The sequence below is a fragment of the Corvus cornix genome, chromosome 4, assembly GCF_000738735.6.
Source record: "Corvus cornix cornix isolate S_Up_H32 chromosome 4, ASM73873v5, whole genome shotgun sequence".
NCBI classification, from domain to species: domain Eukaryota; kingdom Metazoa; phylum Chordata; class Aves; order Passeriformes; family Corvidae; genus Corvus; species Corvus cornix.
Genome location: NC_046334.1, coordinates 15,027,252 through 15,047,821, shown reverse-complemented (window position 1 = coordinate 15,047,821; position 20,570 = coordinate 15,027,252). Strand labels below are relative to the sequence as shown.

The following is a 20,570-nucleotide window of genomic DNA, read 5'->3' as shown; positions in this document are numbered from 1 at the left end:
AACTTTTTAGAAGCATGTTCTTCATGGTGATTTGTTAGCCTTAAGAGATTTGATTTAACAAGCTGCATCCTGTCAATGAAGTTGGGTAATTTCCATTGTTGGCCCATGCTGGGAATAGAGAGACTAAACGCACCTGCTCTGCATGACTTAAAGCAAATGCAAGGAAGTCAGTATGAAATCTGTGTGAGAGAGATATGATTAATTCTGTAAGAATGGCCAGCTGGCAAGATTTCTTCCTGACTTTGAGAACTGGGGCAAAGCTGCAGCTTTGATAATTGCTGGCATCTTTATGGGAATTAAAAATGTAGTAACCTCTTACTAATAATTAAAGACTGGTTTTTCTTCGTCTTCGTCTTTTTCTTTTTTTTTTTTTTTAAACAGTGATGTGAAGGGATAGAAATTGCCAGAGTATCAGGAAAGATGAGCTTTTTACCAGTGTTTTTAAGCAAGTAATTAGCAATAAGCACTATGCTCAGAAGTTTTGCATAGTGATGTAGGATGTGTTATCCTGCTCTTGATTATTTGCCACCTTTTGCATCTACTGTGTACTGCTGGCTCGAGGGGGATTTTTGCTTTTTGTAACAAAAACTCATAGCAGTGTAATCTGTGAACAGAGGAAAATATGAGCACAAATCTTAGTTGGCTGATACCAGTAAAAACTTGGAGCTGGGAGAAGGAAACTTATGGCCAGAAAAACAAGTTTTCCCATAATACCAGTCTGATTTTCATTGTAGCACTTGGCTTTGGTATCTGTGAATTTGGTGTTTTAGCAGCAAGTCCCACTTTCCTAGTCTTAGTAGTGAAATAGTGTCCTTCATTTGAAAGAAACCACATAAAGCAACCACAACCCCTGGTAGCCTCCTTTTATTTGGAGGCAGTTTAGCAATTTTTAGCTGTATTTGGCACCTTAAAGAATGTGCTCTGGGTGGAGATAGGTATACGAAGAAGCCTGGAGTTGTTGGATACCCACTGGGAAACTTCTTGGCTAAGGCCTTTGGTATCATCTGGAGAAATTGTTTCCCATGCACAGTCACAAGTGTGACTTCAAGACTTCCACGTGTTTCTAGTGCTTGAATGATTAGAAGTGAACCAGGAATTGCCTGTCAGCTTTCTGTACAATTCCCAGCTTCAGTTAGGAGCTGCCAAGGAGGAACTTCTTGTTATGAGCATCTGGATAACTACGTTCTGAGAAATCCTTGCTATTGCTGAGCAAGTTGTTCTTTTGGTGGTGAAGAGTTGGAGATCTTGCATTTGGTAGCAGTTGATGAATAAAAGGTCCTCATTAAATACTCTCTTCCTCCAGTTCCTCTGCTCTCCAGCCCAGTGTAACTGTTGGGATCCTGTGTGTGAATGCCCTATTCATCCTCCAATCCCAAGCAGTATCTCTTCATATTGTGGATGTGCTTCATGCATGTTCTGCAGACAAATATCAGTCTCTCTTAGGTTTTTTGAAGTCTCCTACCATTCTCCCAAAAAACCCAGGAGAAGGATTTGGTCATGCTCTGGATGCTGAAAGATTGATCGGCTGACTGTATATTTAAGCTTCCTTGCTGTACTTCTTTGTAGAGTGAGGAATGGTTTTTGATGCAGTTGTGTGATGCTGTTTCTTCCTGTTGCTATACAGCTTTGCAGTAAGCAAACAGGTGACTTGTAGTTTGTTAGTAAAATGAAGTAGAAATCCCATCTACTGAATAGGAAAGAAAGCTGAGTTGTGCAGTTGCACCATTTCTCTGCTGTCTGGGCCTGCACTGTGGCATGTAAGAAAACAGGGCAAGGATATTGGGGCACTGCTTGGGATGTGCCCAGGAGCTTCCTGCACTTTTCTGCTCATACCTAGTGCCAGCCTTTGTCTCTTCTGAGTCTTGGGTAGAAATTATTCTACTCCATGTAGCCTAAATCTGCAGGGTTATGACTCTTTACACGTCGAGCCTGTGTTCCAGCACTGTTAGGCTGTAAGGTTTCCGTTGTTACTTTCCAGATGTCCAGGCAGTTGCTTACGAAGAGCCAAAGCACTGGTGCTCCATCGTCTACTATGAGCTGAACAACCGTGTTGGGGAGGCGTTCCACGCGTCCTCCACCAGCATTCTGGTGGATGGCTTCACTGACCCCTCAAACAACAAGAACAGGTTCTGCCTGGGGCTGCTCTCCAACGTCAACCGCAACTCCACCATTGAGAACACGAGGCGGCACATCGGCAAAGGTGGGTTTGGGATCTGGCCATCCATTTTGGAGGTGGGTGGCATTTCCTGAGACATACAACCTGGGCCACTTCCCTCAAGAGTAAGCTGCTCTTCCCTAGGATGTGGGAGAAGTGCCTGTGTTGGTAAACATATAATTTTCTGGCCTAGTCTTATAAACAAAGTATTGTTCCTACCTGGTGTGTAATTACAGGAAGCTTTTACCCTTAATCAATTTTTAATTGCCTGAAGGCTATCGAAATGTAAACTAGAATGAGAGGTTAAGGCAGTTTGTGTAATGAAATGGTTTTGATTTATCTTGATTATTGCTGTATATGGAAATCCTCACTGTGGTTCTTGGCACCAAATTTTTTAGGTAGCCTTAGTTCTAACATAAATTAGCTATTCTAAGATGTATTTTGGGAGATAACCTGCTAAATCAGTTTATTCCAAATGCATGTTTCACAGGCTGGTGATTCTTTCCGTGGGAATTTTTTGCTTCCCTTCCATGTCTGTGACAGTCTTGCAAAAGAGAAAATCTTCATCTTTATGCCTGACTAATACAGTCCTCTTTTCTGAACTCACCTGTAATGCAAATGGCAGGCAAAACTGACATTGCCCCCTGCTATGGGGCCATTCCTGCAAGGCAAATATTTTAGGTATTTACATTATTTGTAAACTGTAAATTTTCTGAGACAGTTGAGGGTTCAGCATGCCCAAGCAGTGGGGTGGATGTTTTACGTGCCAGTTCATGAGAGGAGGAAAGAATTGAAGCTGAAGAGAACTGTCAGGTCCTCGAGTTTGAGTCCCCAGTCTGGAGAGCTTTTCTCTTCATAAGAACTTGTGCAGCTCTCAGCAGTGCACCACACCTGTGTTGTGCCACTCAAGTGCTAATACTTCTTCCTTCTTTTCCTCCCCATCCATCTTCCCAAGTATCAGGATATTTATTTAACACCTCATTCATTTTTCCTGTTAAGAGTAACCCAGCTGCAGGCAGAATTCTGCTGAAGCACTTAACTGTGTGTATACCAAAGCAGAGCGTGGGAGAGACAAGGATGCAGTTGAATAGTAAATGCGTACAAGTGATGGTGATGTAGAACTGTTAGTCTTTGAGAAAGGAGGAGTAAATCCCAAACCTGAAGACATAGCCATAAATGTTTTTGCAGATCAGGTGGGAGTATGTATGTACCCACACAGTCAGTGGCAAAATCTTACATGACAGAGCACAGTCAAGGCTTTCTTACTGGACTGCAGTCGAGTTTTTTAATTCTGTGTGTTCACCTCTGGGATTTGTGACATTGTGGGAGGTGAAAGGTTTAAGTAGCAAATAAACCATTTTTAAACACAGAACGTAAATTTTCGGGCTTTCTCAAAACCTTTGGAATTGACTCCTACTGACACAAAGGTTCTCTATATGCTACTCTTCTGGGGCTTTGCTGCTGTGGAAGACAGGTGAGGGAGCAGGGGAAAGCACTGTAAAATTTGTGTGTACTCTCATTTGGCAGATATGGCTGAAGAATTTGAAGGCCTTTTTTTTTCCCCACCTAGCTTTCTGAAATCAAAGCTAGCTGACAAAACTCATGCTACCCAAACTAGAATTCAAGACTTCTCCAGAGCATCAAGCTTGGGGCTGGTTTAGTATCTACAAATGATGCAGCAGGTTTCTGCTCTCTCTGCTTGGATTCCCAATAACTGCTTCACTTAAATATAACAAGAAAAAGTTCAAGTGGTCAGGTTGTCCAATGGGAAGGCATCAAAACTACTGTGCTTGCGGGTTTAGTGTTGCTGAATATGTAACATGCTGATTCCCCTTACATACATACATACATACATACATGCATACATACATGCATAGCCTTCTTTCAGATCGCCTGCTGATGAAAGAGAAAAGTAAAAATGAAGGCTGAAGACAGATGATGTTCTGATATGCAGTTAAGGTTTATCTCTTTAAGCAGAAGCCTATCTCTGTGGAGAAAGAGCATGAAAACAGACACAGATGTGAATTTGTCAACCCTCCTTATGCCAACCTTCTCCTCACAGGGGTCCATCTCTACTACGTTGGTGGGGAGGTGTACGCTGAATGTCTGAGCGACAGCAGCATCTTTGTGCAAAGTCGGAACTGCAACTACCACCACGGCTTCCATCCCACCACGGTCTGCAAAATCCCCAGTGGCTGCAGTCTGAAGATTTTCAATAATCAAGAGTTTGCTCAGCTTCTGGCTCAGTCCGTGAACCATGGCTTTGAGACAGTGTATGAGCTCACGAAGATGTGCACTCTCCGGATGAGTTTTGTAAAGGTACATGATTATTTTATAAGCAAAGTAAAATCTTTTTTCTTAATGTCATGATTTTGAATGGTCCAGTAACTCTCTTCATCAGCTTATTAATGGCTGCTGAATTTTAAGGATGGAATGCTCATTGGGTCTAAAACAGATCTCAGTGAAATGAAGTATTTGGGGACAGAAGCCCATCTGACCCACATACTTAGAAAGCTTGAGGTGACTTGCAGAAGATGTTTCTTCACGTAAGTCCTCTAAATCTTGACCAGCAACTCACAAATTAGGAACTGCAGTCATTATTTAGAATAATATGCATACTTTTCTATTCTAGGAGGGCATGCAAGGTCAGGATTTGTGATGTGGCTGTTGTGTGAGTGTCAACATAGGTACTGATATAAAAGGGCTGGTCCTTACATGAAAGTAATCAAATGAAGATGGTGATATGCTGCAGTGCTCTTCATGATGGGAAGAGGGGAACTTTCAGATGTGTTAAGACAGGGGTTCCTAAAATTGAATAGGCTGTATCTCTGCAGCCTACAGAGTTGTATGGCAGTGTTGCCTAAACAAACAGGACCTCCTGTGTATTGGAAGTTGTTAGAATTGAGGGGTCTGTGGACTCCGGCGGGGGGAGAAATTGCAGTCCAAACCAATATGGTTGATAAAAGCAAGCTCCGTTTATTAGGAATCCAGAGGCACTTATATAGTATACCAGCTTGTTAACTCTTAAGTGGCTTAAAACTTACCAAAGGGCATTTCTACTTCTACATAATTGGACTTACATTGGCAAGCTTCTACAGTTATGTTATGATTAAAAGAATTCAGAGTTCACCTCCCCTTCTCGGGGTCTTATCTGTACAGCTGTACCTTCTCAAACTCCCTTCTTGTTCCCAGGCCTGTTTTTTCACACAGGGATTTTCTCATGGAGAGTTTTTCTCACACAGGCCTTTTGCTTGCAGGCTCTTGCTTGTACAGTTCTTTTATTGATCCCATAATTCTATCAATGATCCATGCCTTGCAACAGGAAGTTGCACTGCACAGTGTTCAGAGCTGCTGCCACCTGTGCTGGGAGCTGGGAAATCCCTTCATTAGGGGTTAATACAGAGCAGAGCAAACTGTACCTCCAGATGTCATGGTCTTCTCTTCAGACCTGCCCCAGAAATGGTTCACTTACAAAACAATTTTGAATGCTTTTAAATATCTCTTTGTATCTTTGGTAATTACTGTAACAGAATCAGGTGTGAGCTGAAACAAAACCTGCCTTAACTTGAGAAGTAGCCTGATGGGGAATGGCCATTCCCTCTTTCTCCAAGGATGAATGCTTCTGACTTACTGCTCAGTTTATCATCTCCATCCTGAGAACAATACTTTGGTTCTTGTCAGACAGATGCCTCACCCCCATTTCCACATCAGTCTATCACCTCATCTTTTAATTTTTTTATCTGTTTGGCAGCATCTCCCCCCAATTTGTTCTGTTTTCAGTCTTGGCAGAGAAGATTTGAATATCCCCCTCTTCAGAGGCTTTATAGGGACCTCAGGCAGCTGGCAGTGATGTATGGGGAAATTTTGCACTGCCACAGGTTATGCCTTTAAAGACTTCCATTCCAAGAGTTTGGACACAATACTTTTTCCACATTTATGATTTTTTAGCTTTTGATTTGTTTGTTGAAATGTGATAATAGTTGGTGGGTGCTATGGGTACTATGCCACCCTGCTGATAATGACTGTTGAAAGCTATTTTGGTAAGAAGTATACTTTTCATGTATTTAATACTATAATATAAAGTGATTTGTTTTTTCTTTCCCCACTTATGATTCTGTTTCCAGGGCTGGGGAGCTGAGTATCATCGCCAGGATGTAACGAGCACTCCTTGCTGGATAGAGATACATCTCCATGGTCCCCTTCAGTGGCTGGATAAAGTACTTACTCAGATGGGCTCTCCTCATAATCCCATTTCTTCAGTGTCTTAAAAAGTCCCAAGCTCCTGCATTTTGGAAACAGTTGAGCCTTGCATGTACTTGAAAGATGTATGAGTCAGACACACATTTTTATTTTTTTTTCCCCCTCAACTGGCAACAGCTGAAAAAGAGCCATGAAAACACTTGACTTCTGTGACCAACTGTTGGATTCAGAAAACAAAGATAAATAAACCCCTTTGACATACTGTCGGTATAAAGAATTCTAGTTTACATTGTAATGTACTATTGTGGAGTTGATTTGTGGGGCTTAGTACAAGAGGGACGACAGAGCCAAAGCCAAACTCAGTGTGCTGGACCCAGTTCCCAAAGGATTTTTCTGTAGCCAGCACTCTTAAGGTTCTCCTTCCTCATTCAGCACTCGCTGGTTTCCCCCTTGTCCTCTGGAGCTAAGAGTGGAAGTTGGCCAAGTCTGCTTTTTGCAGCCTCTCTTCAGTACTTCTTAAAAACATGACATTGATGGTTGCTGTTCTCTTTGAAAGTAAAAGAAATCATAAGGTTTAATCTCAGTAACTGTGTGCTATCTCTGAAATTGTGTCCTGACCATACTACTGTAAGAATGTTAGGTATGTTCTTTTGCTAAATGTATGTATGGTGTATTTGAAAGTTTAGAAATAAATTAGATTTAGACCATAAAGGAATTAGGAATATTTGAATGGGGGGAGGTGGGAGTGGGAGGGGAAAATGACAACTGAAATGTAGAATATATTGTAAACATAGTGTGTTAGTTTAAACTGAGGTCTGAATTTTGTTGTGCATTTTGTTTTCATAGTGGCTTCATCTTGTTAGTTCGGACTATTTTTGCCTCTTCCTTTTCCCCCAAAGCAGTTGTGCAGCTTCTTTTACCCATGAAGAGGACAAAATGATTAATTACTGCAGTTTGAAGGCTGCAGCTCTATGTATTTCAAGACAAATTTGTACAGAGTGCTCTTTAACTATTGAGCAGTTTTATACAGTTTATGTAACAAAAGTAGGCTTTTAATTTTGTGAGAGAATTTTGTTTTGCCAAACCTAGTAACTGTTAATTGTTTGAAGGACTTCAGTATCCCTGTGGGGGTCTATTTCAAACTTCAAAAAAATATATATATTTTTAATTTTTTTTTTTTTACTGCTTTGTTTATTTTCTTCTCTTTGCTCTTTTATATTCATGTAAGCTGTAGTACTTTTAAGTACTTTTATTCCAAAACGAGTGAGTCCTCTTTACTGGAAATTTTGAATAAAACCTGTTGTTACTGCATACATTTGATTAAAACCTTGTCTTGTCCACTTCTTAGCAGACTCTTAACAAACCAGATAAAGGTGTGGTCTTGGAGGAGGAACAACTAGAAATGAAGATGTGCTGAGCTTAGACATAATGATTAGTACAGGTTAGTAGCTGAATTAAACTCAGGAGTGAGGGGACGCTGAGCAGCAGAGCTCCGTGTATGTTCAGCCAGACACAGAATGCATCTGTCTGTCACTGTAAAGAGTAATAGCCCTTTTTGGAGTATGAGTGTCTTGGTTTGAAATCAATCCCACCTTTTTCTCTTTTTTTTTTTTCTTTGTTAAAGTTAATTCCACTGCTTGGCTCAGTATATATTTTTAAAATTAACAATTCTCCCCCTGCACAGGGAAAAAAAACCCCATAATGTTCAAGTTCCCTATAGAGAAGAGAGAAGAACCTGGTACTTCTAAATTCCAAGAACGGGTTTTTTGGTTTTGTTCAGATTCAGTTTGACATATCTTTTTCATAAAGAAGCAGTCATAGCACAAATGTAAGTCTTTAAAATAAATAAAATTTAAAGATGACCAAAAAGAAAAACAATGCTTGCTGCTCAGGCACTGTCTTTGGTTTTGATATCTTCAGCCCCTGCTACATAAACTCCCAGCTGTTCCCAACAGTTTCATTCCTTTTATGGAATGCAGCTGTGAGGTAGTGACTTCTTTTTTAATTAGTGCTGTAACCATCCATCATGCAAGTCTTAAGGAGTGTTTCTGCTTGGATGTTTTAATATTTGGATGATCCTGTGCAAGTTTTGATAAACTTTGAAAAAGCGTTGGAGTAAGAAAAGACAGTTTTATGTTGTAACTGCTTTGAATGTTGCTGTCTTGTATGTTTTGGGCTGTAAAGCCTCTCTGTTTTTCCTAAACAGGGATTAAAATTATAAAATAGTAGCTCTGCAGTGCCTCAGAAACTTTCAGTGGTAATCTGAATTAAGTGGGACCTGCAGGATCCCAGTTTTTCTAAATTCCTTCTGTTATTCTGGAATACTGTTGAAGTGCTGGGTACATAGTATTTTCTTTATCTGTTATCCAGATACCTGTTTGCTTGTGGTGTGGAAAGGAAAATGGTCAGGTGCAAGGAAAAAGTGGAGCATCATATGATGGCACAGAGTATCTCAGCTGTACTTCATTAAACAAGATGAGTGAATTGGAGTAGCACCTGTGACTCTCCAGTGGTTTTTGTCTGGGTTAATTTTCTTTTACAGTTACTGGTACGGGGCTGTTTTGGATTTGTGCTGGAAACAGTGTTGATAACACAGGGATATTTTTGTTACTGCTGAGCAGAGCTTACACAGAGCCAAGGCCTTTTCTGCCTCTCACTCTGATGCCTGAAGAGGCCACCTAAAAACAGAGACTAGACAAGAATAAGGGAACAAAGGTAGGTATTTATTTGAAGGGCCTTCAGAGGTACACCCTGGGGAGCCAGATGGACCCTAAGATGGACAACAGGTCACAAGTTCTTCACACTTTTATAAGTTTGGTTCATTTGCATATTTAATTCTCCAATTAAAGCTTCAGTTAATGATGTCGTTTCCCCAAGCTTGCCCTTCCTTTTAGAGGCTTTGGTTTACTTTTTGGGCCTAGGACAGTCTGAGTGTCCTTGGAGAGCAGGTCTGGAGAGGCTTTGTTATGTCTGCCTAGCATGAGAGAGCAGAAGTTAACAGGCTACAAGGAACTTCAGAGTTACACACTAAGCAGTACAGGATTTGAAAAATATAAAAGTTAAAACCTAAGGCATCAACCCCACCCCACCAGTGAAGAGACTAGAGGTGCACAAGGAGTTGGGAGGGGACACAGCTGGGACAGCCAACCCCAGCTGACCCAACACATATCCTATAACAGACGGAGTCATGCTCAGCATGTGAGACTGGGGAAGAAGGGAGGGGTGTTTGGAGTGATGGAGTTTGTCTTCCCAAGTTACAGTTAGGTGTGATAGAGCCTGGATTTCGTGGAGATGGCTGAACACCTGTCTGCCCATGGGAAGTGGTGAACGAGTTTTGCTTTGCTTGTCTGTGCAACTTTTGCTTTACTTATTAAATTGTCTTTATCTCAACCCACAAGTGTTCTTACTTCTACCCTTCCAATTCTCTCCTCCATCCCACCTGGGGTGAGCAGCCTCTGAGTGGTGCTTAGTTACCAGCTGGGGTTAAACCACAACAGACTAACAGCCAGAATCACAGGAGGTAGGACAGAAGTTACCTGGGAGGAAGCAACTGCTGGCTTGAGGTTGTTGTGAAAATTTTTGGAGCATTTTGAAGAAGTTTTCTTACTGATTTGCCATTTTGGATAGTTGGAGTCAGAAAGCTGGACAAGGCAAAGGACAAGAAAGAGAGGAAAAGTGTTTCTTGCTGACCTCTCACAAAACAGAGAATGATGAGAACTAGAAACATGGACAGAGCCTACAGTGTCAGCTCTGGAACCAGGTAAGTTCCTGCTGCTTATTTGGTTTTATTTCCCCATAGTTTCCTCCATTTAGTCTGCTGAACAAAAGAGTTAAAAACAGAAGACACTAGTTAACAGCCAAGGCAAGTAAGTCCTTGTTAGGAGAAACTGAAGAGACATGGATACCTGTATTGAGAAAAAGCAGTGAACAATGCATGTGGAGACATAATTCCATGCAGCTGAATGTATTTTGAAATGTCTGCTTTGGCTTTTAAATGCTGGAAATCAAGTAACTTTCCCTGAGTGGAGATGACTTTAACCATTTAAAAGTCTCTGGTGAATGATTAAAAGATTTGTTGAAAGCTAAGAGAGGTAGTCCTGCTTACCTATATGGGTTTAGGAAGGAATGGATAAAAATAATGCATGTTTCATCACACCCTGTATCAGAACCATGGGCTTGATCTTCTAATGCTTTTTAACCTGGTATTGCTATCTACTTTGTTAAAGCCATTCGCTTGCTAAATCGCTCCTCTTGCCACTCTAGCTATTGTCTTTTATTGTCTTAAGACAGCTATAGTTGTTGCTTTGTTGAGACGGACATAAACGACACGCACACTTGTTGTAATCTAAAGCCATAAGAAGTAGAAGTTATTTTATTATTCTCTGCTGCTGCTCACAATTACTGTGGCTTAGGATTGGCTGCTTGCAAACAACGACAAGGCTGTCTAACAAACCATGACCATTCAAGCAGTAATACAATTAGTATACAAGCAAAAGTATAGTTGGTTACATATTATATGCAAGTTCCTTCTTGTACACACTTAATGTTCCATAATAACAAGAACATCTTCTCCTTGTGTCCAGAACATCTTCTTTCATTGATTGTCTTCTTGGCTTTCACTGTGGCTCCAAAACCTCACAGGTAAATTCTGACTGTCTTTAGGTCTGACTCTGTGAGGCTTTCAGACCAGCTGTCAACCTCCTCATATAGTTGTCTTTTCTAGCCTCTAAACAATACAGATGTGTGAGTATTGTTTGAAGACAACAAATCAGTGTAGAGATGTCTGAAATTGATAGGCACATCAAGAAGGATCTGTATCTCCTTGGTTTTTCCTTTCTCTTGTCCTAGTCTAAACCTTTGATCAGCACCTTGGAAGTTAGCTGTGTTCTGGTGCTCTCTGTAGTTATTGTTGCTGGTTTGTTCTGTGAAGCACACTGTAGCCTCTTACTGTGCTCTTCAGATTCATAGCCATGAACTGGCAGTCACCTTTTTCTGGATGCCTGCCTAAATATACAACATAACTCTACCATCACCAGCCATGGTGGAGCAGTTTTTTTACATGCATCATCTCACAGTTCATTTTCTTAAATATGTTTGTGATTCTGTGCAGGAGGGAAGGGAAAATGGCTCTTATTTTCCTCTGGCCCTTTCTGTTCTTGACTTACCTTAGTGAAGAGAGACGCCCTTGCCCTGTTGTCCATTAGGATATGTTCTCTGTTCCTGAAGCTCCCCTCACTGACTTCTATATTCTTGATGACTTCCCTTGTCTTTTTTGAACTCTGCAAATCACTTTTTGTCATCCTCAGGGGTGCTGTCCCTGTGCCGCTGTGGGTCACATGTCTGTGTGCCTTCATGTGCTGGGAGCTGCTGAGGCAGAGGGCTCTGGTTCCCCACTTTTGTTCAGTTTAACTGAGGTGGCTGACAGGTGGCTCCTGTTTCATTCACCCCACCTGTAGGAGCTGCTGGTCCCTTCAGCTGGGAGGGCTGTGTCCCATGGGGGGTGTATGGTGAACTGTTTTTCATGAGGCAGGTGTGATGGAGAGGCAGCCTCCTGATCAAAGCCTGCTGCAAACGCAAAAGTGACTCGAGTAAGATTTACAATGTAAGTGTCCTCTGGGCTTGATGTGGTTAGAGGTGAGCAGGTCTATAGGAGTGAGTGGACAAGACAGGTATAGTTTTCATGCAGGTCTGATAAATGCCTTGCAGTTAAAAATGATCCTCAGTGTATGTTGTTAATTGATCTTGTGCAGCCGAAGTAATCAAAAGTAATGTCAAACAAACTCACAAATTTTACAATCAGTCCAGAAGTCTGGAATTTGATTTAATCATCTTTAAGGAATGTTAAGATTTTTTAAATTCTATTGGGTGCAGATTGATCATTTTTTCTTAGGAATTGGTTTGTGATTTCCCCTTTTCATCCTGCTGCTAAGGCATGAATTGAAAAATCTGTATCTTCTCTTCATGATCCTGCCAGCTTACTGAGATCTAAATCTGTGAAGCTCAGAGGAGGCTGCTGTAGTCTAATTTTGAAGAAGTAAGCACTGTCACTTGCTCCAGACTGTAGACAGGAGCTAAGATATCTCATAGCAGTGATAAAAACCTGCCACTTAGAGTTGTGTACCATAGTAAATAGAAAATGAGCTCTATATATTACAGGCATTCTTTGCTCAAAGAGTTTGGTTTATGTGGAGCAGTCGCTTGCTTAGACATGCTGGGAAGAGCACAGTTTGCCTTTGTAAAGCACATTCTGATTTTCCTGTTGCAGCTTTCCCCAGTGTCCCTGTAATGTGTAAAAACATTCTTTTCCATAAAGAAAAATGGTATGCCTAACTTTCCCTTCCCCTTTCTCCTGTCATAACTTTGAACTTCTTGATCTGCTGTTCCTTTAGATTACTGAGCCAAGCTTAGAACAAGCAGGAGAATGAGGCTTGATGTGTGTAGTGCTGCAGTAACACTCTACTATTTTTCTGGAGTGCTTGGTTCTTGGCAGGAGAGCAGGGTCTGTCTCATCTCTGAGCCCTTCACGTCTGCCTTCTGTTGATACTTTAGGGATTGGTAATCCTGAGTGTTGTCAGATATACATGTTGAGACTGAAAGATGGCTGGTGTCCCATCAGATATTTCTCCAAGTTTGTGGACCAGTCTCCTCAAGTCAAAATCACCATGTGCCATAGTGCTGGCAACAGCACTATTTAGAAACTGGATCCAAGCATGGCTTCATTTTAAACGTGATTCGGCCAATGGTTTGACTACAAACACTTTTCAAACCTCTCAAACAGAGCTTGATCCCTCTGTCTGCTGGATTTGGGCCATGCTGTTTTCTCAAGCAGCACAGAAAGAAGCTACCTTGATCTGCATGCTCTGGAGACTAAGTTAGAGTCCAGGAGTTGGGTTTTTATCTTGTGCCAAGAGAGCAGTTCTGTAAATACTCTTTCATGGGGTAGCTTTTAATTGGAGTGTGGGCTTTTTCTGTAGCCATACTGCTAATGATTGATATGGCTCTAATTCAGAATACATTCAGGGCACTGTGGCCAGTCAGTTTTCTGACCCAGTGTGTTGCTTTTGGTCTTTCAAGAATCATGTCATTGCCTCAAGTGTCCCTGTTATTTCCCCAAGTCACAGGAGCAAGTTTCAACAGATAAAGCAGTAGATCCTCAGTTGAATTTGATGAGCTTACATTGATAGAAAGCAGTTTACAATCAAAATATTAAACCACTAAACTCTCTAGAAACTGACCATCTTCAAAAAGATTCCTTGAAAAGCACTGGGATGTCTTAATGTTGGCAAGGGCACATACAGCAGTTTGAGCTGTCACCTTGAGGTGGGAACCTTGAGTTTTAGGACCTTGATTCAGCAGCACTTACTTTGAGTAAGGGGGCATCCACTCCCTCATGGGATCTGTTGGCACCATGCAAGCCCCAGATTAATCCATATTGTGAGTAATCAACAGAAGCAAAGCAAAAAGATCCATGTGTGTTCAGTGGCAAGGGAAGGTTCACAGCCAGGTTTTCTTACCATCACCTGAGAAAGTACAGGGAATGCCCCTTTTTGTGCCGGCAGGGTGGGGCGGCAGGGTATAATGGCTGTGCCATTACATGGAACAATCCCACGCATGCTCAGACCTGGAACTTCACAGCTGAATGTGCATGGAGGCTGTGTTGCGTGTGAGCATTGTGTTGGATAAAATGGAGGGAAAGGATCACCTGGCCACGCTATGAGTGATCTTGTATTTGGTGTTTATTTTCACTGTTGTTTCAGAGTTGTGTGGGTGCTCTTGCACTGTTGTTCCTTTGATAGCTAGATGAAAGGATATGCAGAATATGTGGCCTTTCCTCTGTTTTTCTCCATGTTCTGGTCACCCTCTGTGTTTTGTGAAACATTACTGTGTCTCCTTGTGCTGGGAATTACCATGGCCTTACACAGGTGGGGTATACAAGAAGCCCAGTCAAAATGCATTCTCTCTACAATTGTATCTGGAATGCCTGAAAAATGTGACATGGCCTGTCACATAAACAGGAAACAGCCCTTGTAAGCGTAGCTGACAGCCTAACCCAAATAACACTGTTAGTCATCTCCATATGGGAACCTTTCAGTGCCACACAAGTTTGGAAAACGTGCTTGTGACTGGCTTCCACATGCAGGATGAGTGGCAGATACCAGATGTTGCCTTACACACTGAACTCTTTTTCTTTAAATTCCATCCGAGACACAAATGTTCTACGTACAGCAGTTGTGGGTGAAAGCCTGCACATGTGAAGGTTTTGGTGTTTGCACAGGAACAGGGCTGGACCTGCACCACTGCAAGCAGGGTTGAGGTTTCTCTGGTCATCTGAAGTTTCTGATGACAACAAGCAGTAAAAACCAGAGAGGTAGCAAATTGAGTATGTAGTTGTCAGAGGTAGAATGCAGTGTACTTCTAAGTGCTGGCTAGTACGTCTGTAAAAGCTGGCCTCATTTCCTCAAAAAGAGCCCCATGGAATGTAACAATAAACTGATGATATCCTCTTTAGGCATATGTAATAATTAGGCACTCTTAATATCCATATTTTCAAATGTATGGGCTATGGATTATATCCTCTGTCTGGTTTTCGTTTTTCAAATGCAGAACCAGAAGGCTCCTTGTGAAGTTCCTACCTCTCAGTACTTGTAGACTGCTCCCTCTTTCCACAACCTTTCCACAACCTTTCTTCTTCCTCAGTGCTTACAGAAGTTTGGAGAGCACAGTAAAAGGGCTGGTTACTGAAAAAAGCAGAGTATGAGTTAATGTGATACCATTAGACGATACCTGGAAAAACAAACAGTTGTGTGGGGGATATTTTTAATTTCTGGTTTTTGTTGTTGGGCATTTTTGAAGTATCCTGTTTATTTTTTGTGGGTTGCTGGAAGTGTAGCTTCCAGACTGTAAGTCTAACATCGTTAACCTGGTATTGCTGGTTTGATTACTAAGGATAGTAACAATTACTATCTCTACAGTAGGATTGGAAATAATTCTAAATTCCAGTTCTTTAGAGAAGTCAAATTCTATCAGATAATATCCCTACTTTTAAGGGATACTTTCAGTTGGGTTTTTGTGTTTTGTTTTTCCTGGAAAGGTAGATGAAGACAAGTGAGAAATTTAATTCCTCATACCTGGGGAGGGGGAGTACAGAGATCTGCTTCGCTTTCTTCCTTGCCACCTCCCCCAAATGAATTATTCTTCTGTGGTTTTATGGGAGGAAAGGGAAAAATCTGGAGGGACTTGTTCCATGTGGTTTCCCTCTGGCTAAAGCTGACCCAGCCACTGGGGGAGATCTCACAATGGAACAGATGCTGTGTTCTTCAGATGAATTATGAATTTCAGCCTCTGAAAAGATCAGTCTAAAAGCTGGAGGGCTATGAATGGAGGGAAATAACTTTGAAAAACTAAAACAACATTTTGGGTGCATAAAGATTTGAGAGAAATTCTTTTAAGAATGCTGCATTGGAAGCATATTTGAGCCTTGTACATGTTATGCATATGCAGAAGTGCAGTAAATGCCAGTCAGGTGATGGGCTGGCTGCATCATACACCCTTTCAGTGGTGTATGGGATGGTCAGAAGAGCTTTGTGTAGCGATTAAAGTAAAATTTAGAAGGTATTTTGCAGTTTCCCTATGAACCCTGTTCCACTTATTAGTCACTTTTGTAGTTAGAATGTTTCTTCTACTATTTGGTTAAAATTTGCCTTACTACCAAATGGGTTTGCTTTATAGCTCTGTAGGTCTATATATTTTATATTGCCTTTTGCACTTGCCTTTAGTGATTGTCACTCCACTAGAAATACAGCGGGTTTCCATCATGCTTTCCTGGGAATCCTGAGGCATTCATCATTTCATGATGCTTTCATAAGGCTCTGGTGAGAATGAGAAAGTTGGCTTAATCTCAGGAGTCTTACATAATTGAGCTAAAATTTTTAAATGTTATATCTCCTGGAAACTGATCACGTGGAATGTCCAGATTAGTCCTCAGAAAAGTTTCAATAATTGACAAAGATTATCCCCTTGCATTAAACTAATTTTTTGTTCTTGCCTTTTCTTTTTTTGACTGTTTCTCTGATAACTTTTAACACTAAAACTCCTAAAAGTGCTGTTTGCTTGTTTAAATATTTACTATTCTTTTTAAAATAAGAGTTAAAATATTTATCCAAGAAGCATCTGAGAGTTACTGTTTAAAACAACTGCATTAAAGTTAGGAGGCAAAAGTTGGGTGGTTTTTTTTTTTTTCATTTTGTCTTATTTCAAAGGAAAAAAATGCACATGCTGTCATCTTTTTCTTAGATCACAAGGAACAAAAGGAGTTTTCTTTTAGAGGTCAGATTTTAAAATGCGGTCTTTGTTATTTAGATGCATTAACTACGAAAGTATGTGGTTAGATAACAGCATTAGGTCTGTGTTTGTAGTGTTCTTCCAGAAAAGCTGACCAAAGGGTTTTCAGGAGTAACCTTTGCTGAATTTCATGCTGCCCTGTTGTCTGAGCCTCTGAGACACTGCAGTCGTCAGTAACTAATGCAGGGGTGTTTGTGTGCACGGTGGCAGAATCAAGTGAGGAAACTACCTGCTCACTAAGTTTTGCTCTAAAACATAATGGTAAATAAATGTGATTTAAAGTTAACTGAAAAGGTCAGACCTGGAGGTTTTGAAACATGCATAGATAGCTACTCTGAGGAAGAAGAGTTCAATCCCTTTACTCTGCTTTGTGGGGAATAGGACAAGAAATAGCAGGCTGTCTTGGTTTGAAAGACAGGTGTCTGCTAAGGAAGGCAGGAGCCTCCCTTGGAATCGCAGATGCAATCCCCTTCCCTCCGAGTTAATATAATTTTGAAATCAAGGGGCTTTTAGACAAAGATGTGGAAAATAGGAATAACAGTTCTTTACTATTATATATCTATATGTGTACCACAAGGCAAACAAATAGCAGTAACTATGGCAGTAACAGCAAACAATCACAAACCCCGTCCCAGCCTTCTCAGCTATCCGGCCCTTTCCCCTCGGGTGCAGTTCCGCTCGCAGCCGGCAGGGGCGCTGGCGGCTCCCGGTGAGCAGGGCAGGTGCGATGGTTCCCCCGCGGCTGCAGGGGGCGCTCCGGAGCGAGCTCGGGGAGCACGTGGCAATGGCGGCCTGGGATCCCGGGGAGGGATGGAACAAAGGCTTCACAAACCCCTGGGCAGCCGATCCCCGTGTCCAGCCAGACCCTCGGGAACGGCAGGCTGGAATGGCAGGGATGAGCACAAATCCCAGCCATGTATCCAAACGGGGAACCCCCTGGAGGTCTGGGCAGGCAGGGCAAGCACAGCTACAACGTAGCGAAGGCTTGAAGCAACGGTGGGGGCAGGGTGGCCATGGCCCAGCTCCCAGCAGGGCAGGGAAAGGCAGGCTTGGGATCCCGGGGCTTGTCCGGCAGAAGGAAAAGCAGCTGAAGAAAGCAGCCTCTCTCTCTTGTCCAAACTCCGGGGACCGACTGTCCCCACACCCAGGTGCAACAAAATAGTAGCCAGATGCACCCCACCTTCAGTGGGGAGGTCTTTTGTTTTTCTTAAATACCCAGCAAATTGTCCCCCTAGCAACACATACGGGGAAAATTCCTTTAACAGAAAAAAAAAAAACCAAACAGGAGAACTCCTGAAACCCCAGCATTATCCACCAGGAATTTTTCCCATACTAACATGTTACATGAAACTTAACCCTTTGAACCATATAAATACATGCATCACCCGAATTACATACATATATACATGCTGATACTGATACAAATACAGAGCAATGGGTAGTTCACCCTAAAACAAGGTCCCCTTGAGGTATGCATTTGGTCTCTCCATCCTTTTGCATCACCCACCAGGTGCAACCTGGTCCCTGAGCAAAAACAACCCCACGGATGGGTTTGTCTTTGCTCAAGGCAGACTTAACCCAGACAGTTTTTCCAAGCATACCTCTCATGTGCACCACTGGAACCTTATCTCCGTCTGTTGTTTGTAGGGGTTCGGATTGGGCAGGGCCTGCTCGGCTGGTGGAGCCTCGGGTGTTAACTAACCAGGTGGCTCTTGCTAAATGCATCTCCCAGTTTTTGAAAGTCCCCCCACCCAGTGCCTTCAAGGTGGTTTTAAGCAATCCATTACTCCACTCAACCTTCCCAGCTGCTGGTGCCTGGTAAGGGATGTGGTACACCCACTCAATGCCATGTTCTCTAGCCCAGGTGTTGATAAGGCCGTTCTCGAAATGAGTCCCATTATCAGACTCAATTCTCTCAGGGGTACCATGCCTCCAAAGGACTTGCTTTTCAAGGCCCAGGATGGTGTTCCGGGCAGTAGCGTGAGGCACAGGATAGGTCTCCAGCCATCCTGTGGTGGCTTCTACCATTGTGAGCACATAGCGCTTGCCTTGGCGGGTTTGAGGCAGTGTGATGTAATCAATCTGCCAGGCCTCCCCATACTTGTATTTGGACCATCGCCCACCATACCACAGGGGCTTCACCCGCTTGGCCTGCTTGATCGCAGCACGTGTCTCACAATCATGGATAACCTGGGAGATACTGTCCATGGTTAGATCCACCCCTCGGTCTCGTGCCCACCTATAGGTGGCATCTCTGCCCTGATGACCTGAGGCATCATGGGCCCATCGAGCTAGGAACAGTTCTCCTTTATGTTGCCAATCCAAGTCTATCTGGGACACCTCTATTTTCGCAGCCTGATCTACCTGTTTGTTGTTACGATGTTCTTCATTAGCCCGGCTCTTGGGGATGTGAGCATCTACATGACGGACCTTCACGGATAGCTTCTCTACCCAAGTGGCAATGCCTTTCCACTCCTCAGCAGCCCAGATTGGTTTTCCTCTGCGCTGCCAGTTTGCCTTCTTCCACCTTTCCAGCCAACCCTACAGAGCATTGGCTACCATCCATGAATCAGTGCAGAGGTAGAGCTTTGGCCACTTCTCTCTTTCAGATACATCCAGAGCTAATTGAACGGCTTTGAGTTCAGCAAATTGGCTCGATCCACCTTCTCCTTCAGTAGCCTGTGCAGCTTGTCATGTGGGGCTCCATACAGCAGCTTTCCATCTCCCGCTAGCACCTACAATTCGGCAGGAACCATCAGTGAAGAGGGAGTATTGTCTTTCACTCTCTGGTAGCTCATTATATGGTAGGGATTCTTCGGCACGTGTCACCTGCTCCTCTTTTTCTTCAGAAGATAACCAAAAGTCTCACCTTCCGGCCAGTTCGTAATTATTTCCAAGATCCCAGGGCGATTTGGGTTTCCAATACGGGCGCGCTGCGTGATGAGGGCGATCCATTTGCTCCAAGTAGCGTCAGTGGTGTGATGCATGGAAGGAACCTTTCCTTTGAACATCCACCCCAGCACCGGTAGTTGGGGTGCCAGAAGGAGTTGTGCCTCTGTGCCGATTACTTCTGAGGCAGCTTGGACTCCTTCATAAGCTGCCAAGATTTCTTTCTCTGTGGGAGTGTAGTTGGCTTCAGATCCTCTGTAGCTTCGGCTCCAGAATCCCAGTGGTCGGCCCTGAGTCTCACCAGGCACCTTCTGCCAGAAGCTCCAGGACAGACCATGGTTCCCGGCTGCAGAGTAGAGCACGTTCTTCACCTCTGGTCCTGTCCTGACTGGGCCAAGGGCTACAGCGTGAGCAATTTCCTGTTTGATCTGGGCGAAGGCTTGCTGCTGTTCAGGGCCCCAGTGGAAATCGTTCTTCTTGCGGGTAACCAGGTAGAGAGGGCTCACGATCTGGCTGTACTCGGGAATGTGCATTCTCCAGAAATCTATGGCGCCTAGGAAAGCTTGTGTTTCCTTCTTGTTGGTCGGTGGAGACATTGCTGTGATCTTATTGATGACCTCGGTGGGAATCTGACATCATCCATTTTGCCCCTTTACTCCCAGGAACTGGATCTCTCGGGCAGGTCCCTTGACTTTGCTCTTCTTGATGGCGAAACCAGCTTGCAGGAGAATCTGGATGATTTTCTCTCCTTTCTCAGATACCTCTAATGTCGTGTTCCCCCACACAATGATGTCATCAATGTACTGCAGATGTTCTGGGGCCTCACCCTCTTCCAGTGCAGCCTGGATCAGTCCATGGCAGATGGTGGGACTGCACTTCCACCCCTGGGGCAGTCGGTTCCAGGTGTACTGCACGCCCCCTCCAGGTGAAGGCAAACTGAGGCCTGCACTCTGCTGCCAGAGGAATGGAGAAAAATGCATTGGCA

The 20,570-nt window shown here is 43.0% G+C and overlaps 1 protein-coding gene across 3 annotated transcripts in view; it reads left to right on the top strand.

The window, feature by feature from the left end:
- Window positions 1-7,681, top strand: part of SMAD1 (SMAD family member 1) — a 64,045-nt gene extending 56,364 nt beyond the window's left edge. For all 3 annotated transcript variants that reach the window (XM_010411990.3, XM_039551104.1, XM_039551105.1), the window contains exons 5-7: window positions 1,979-2,200; window positions 4,218-4,474; window positions 6,280-7,681. In XM_010411990.3, coding sequence (XP_010410292.1) covers window positions 1,979-2,200; window positions 4,218-4,474; window positions 6,280-6,423 — 623 coding nt within the window. In that variant the 3' untranslated portion in view covers window positions 6,424-7,681. The remainder of the gene's footprint in view (window positions 1-1,978; window positions 2,201-4,217; window positions 4,475-6,279) is intronic.
- The last annotated feature ends 12,889 nt before the right edge of the window (window positions 7,682-20,570 follow it).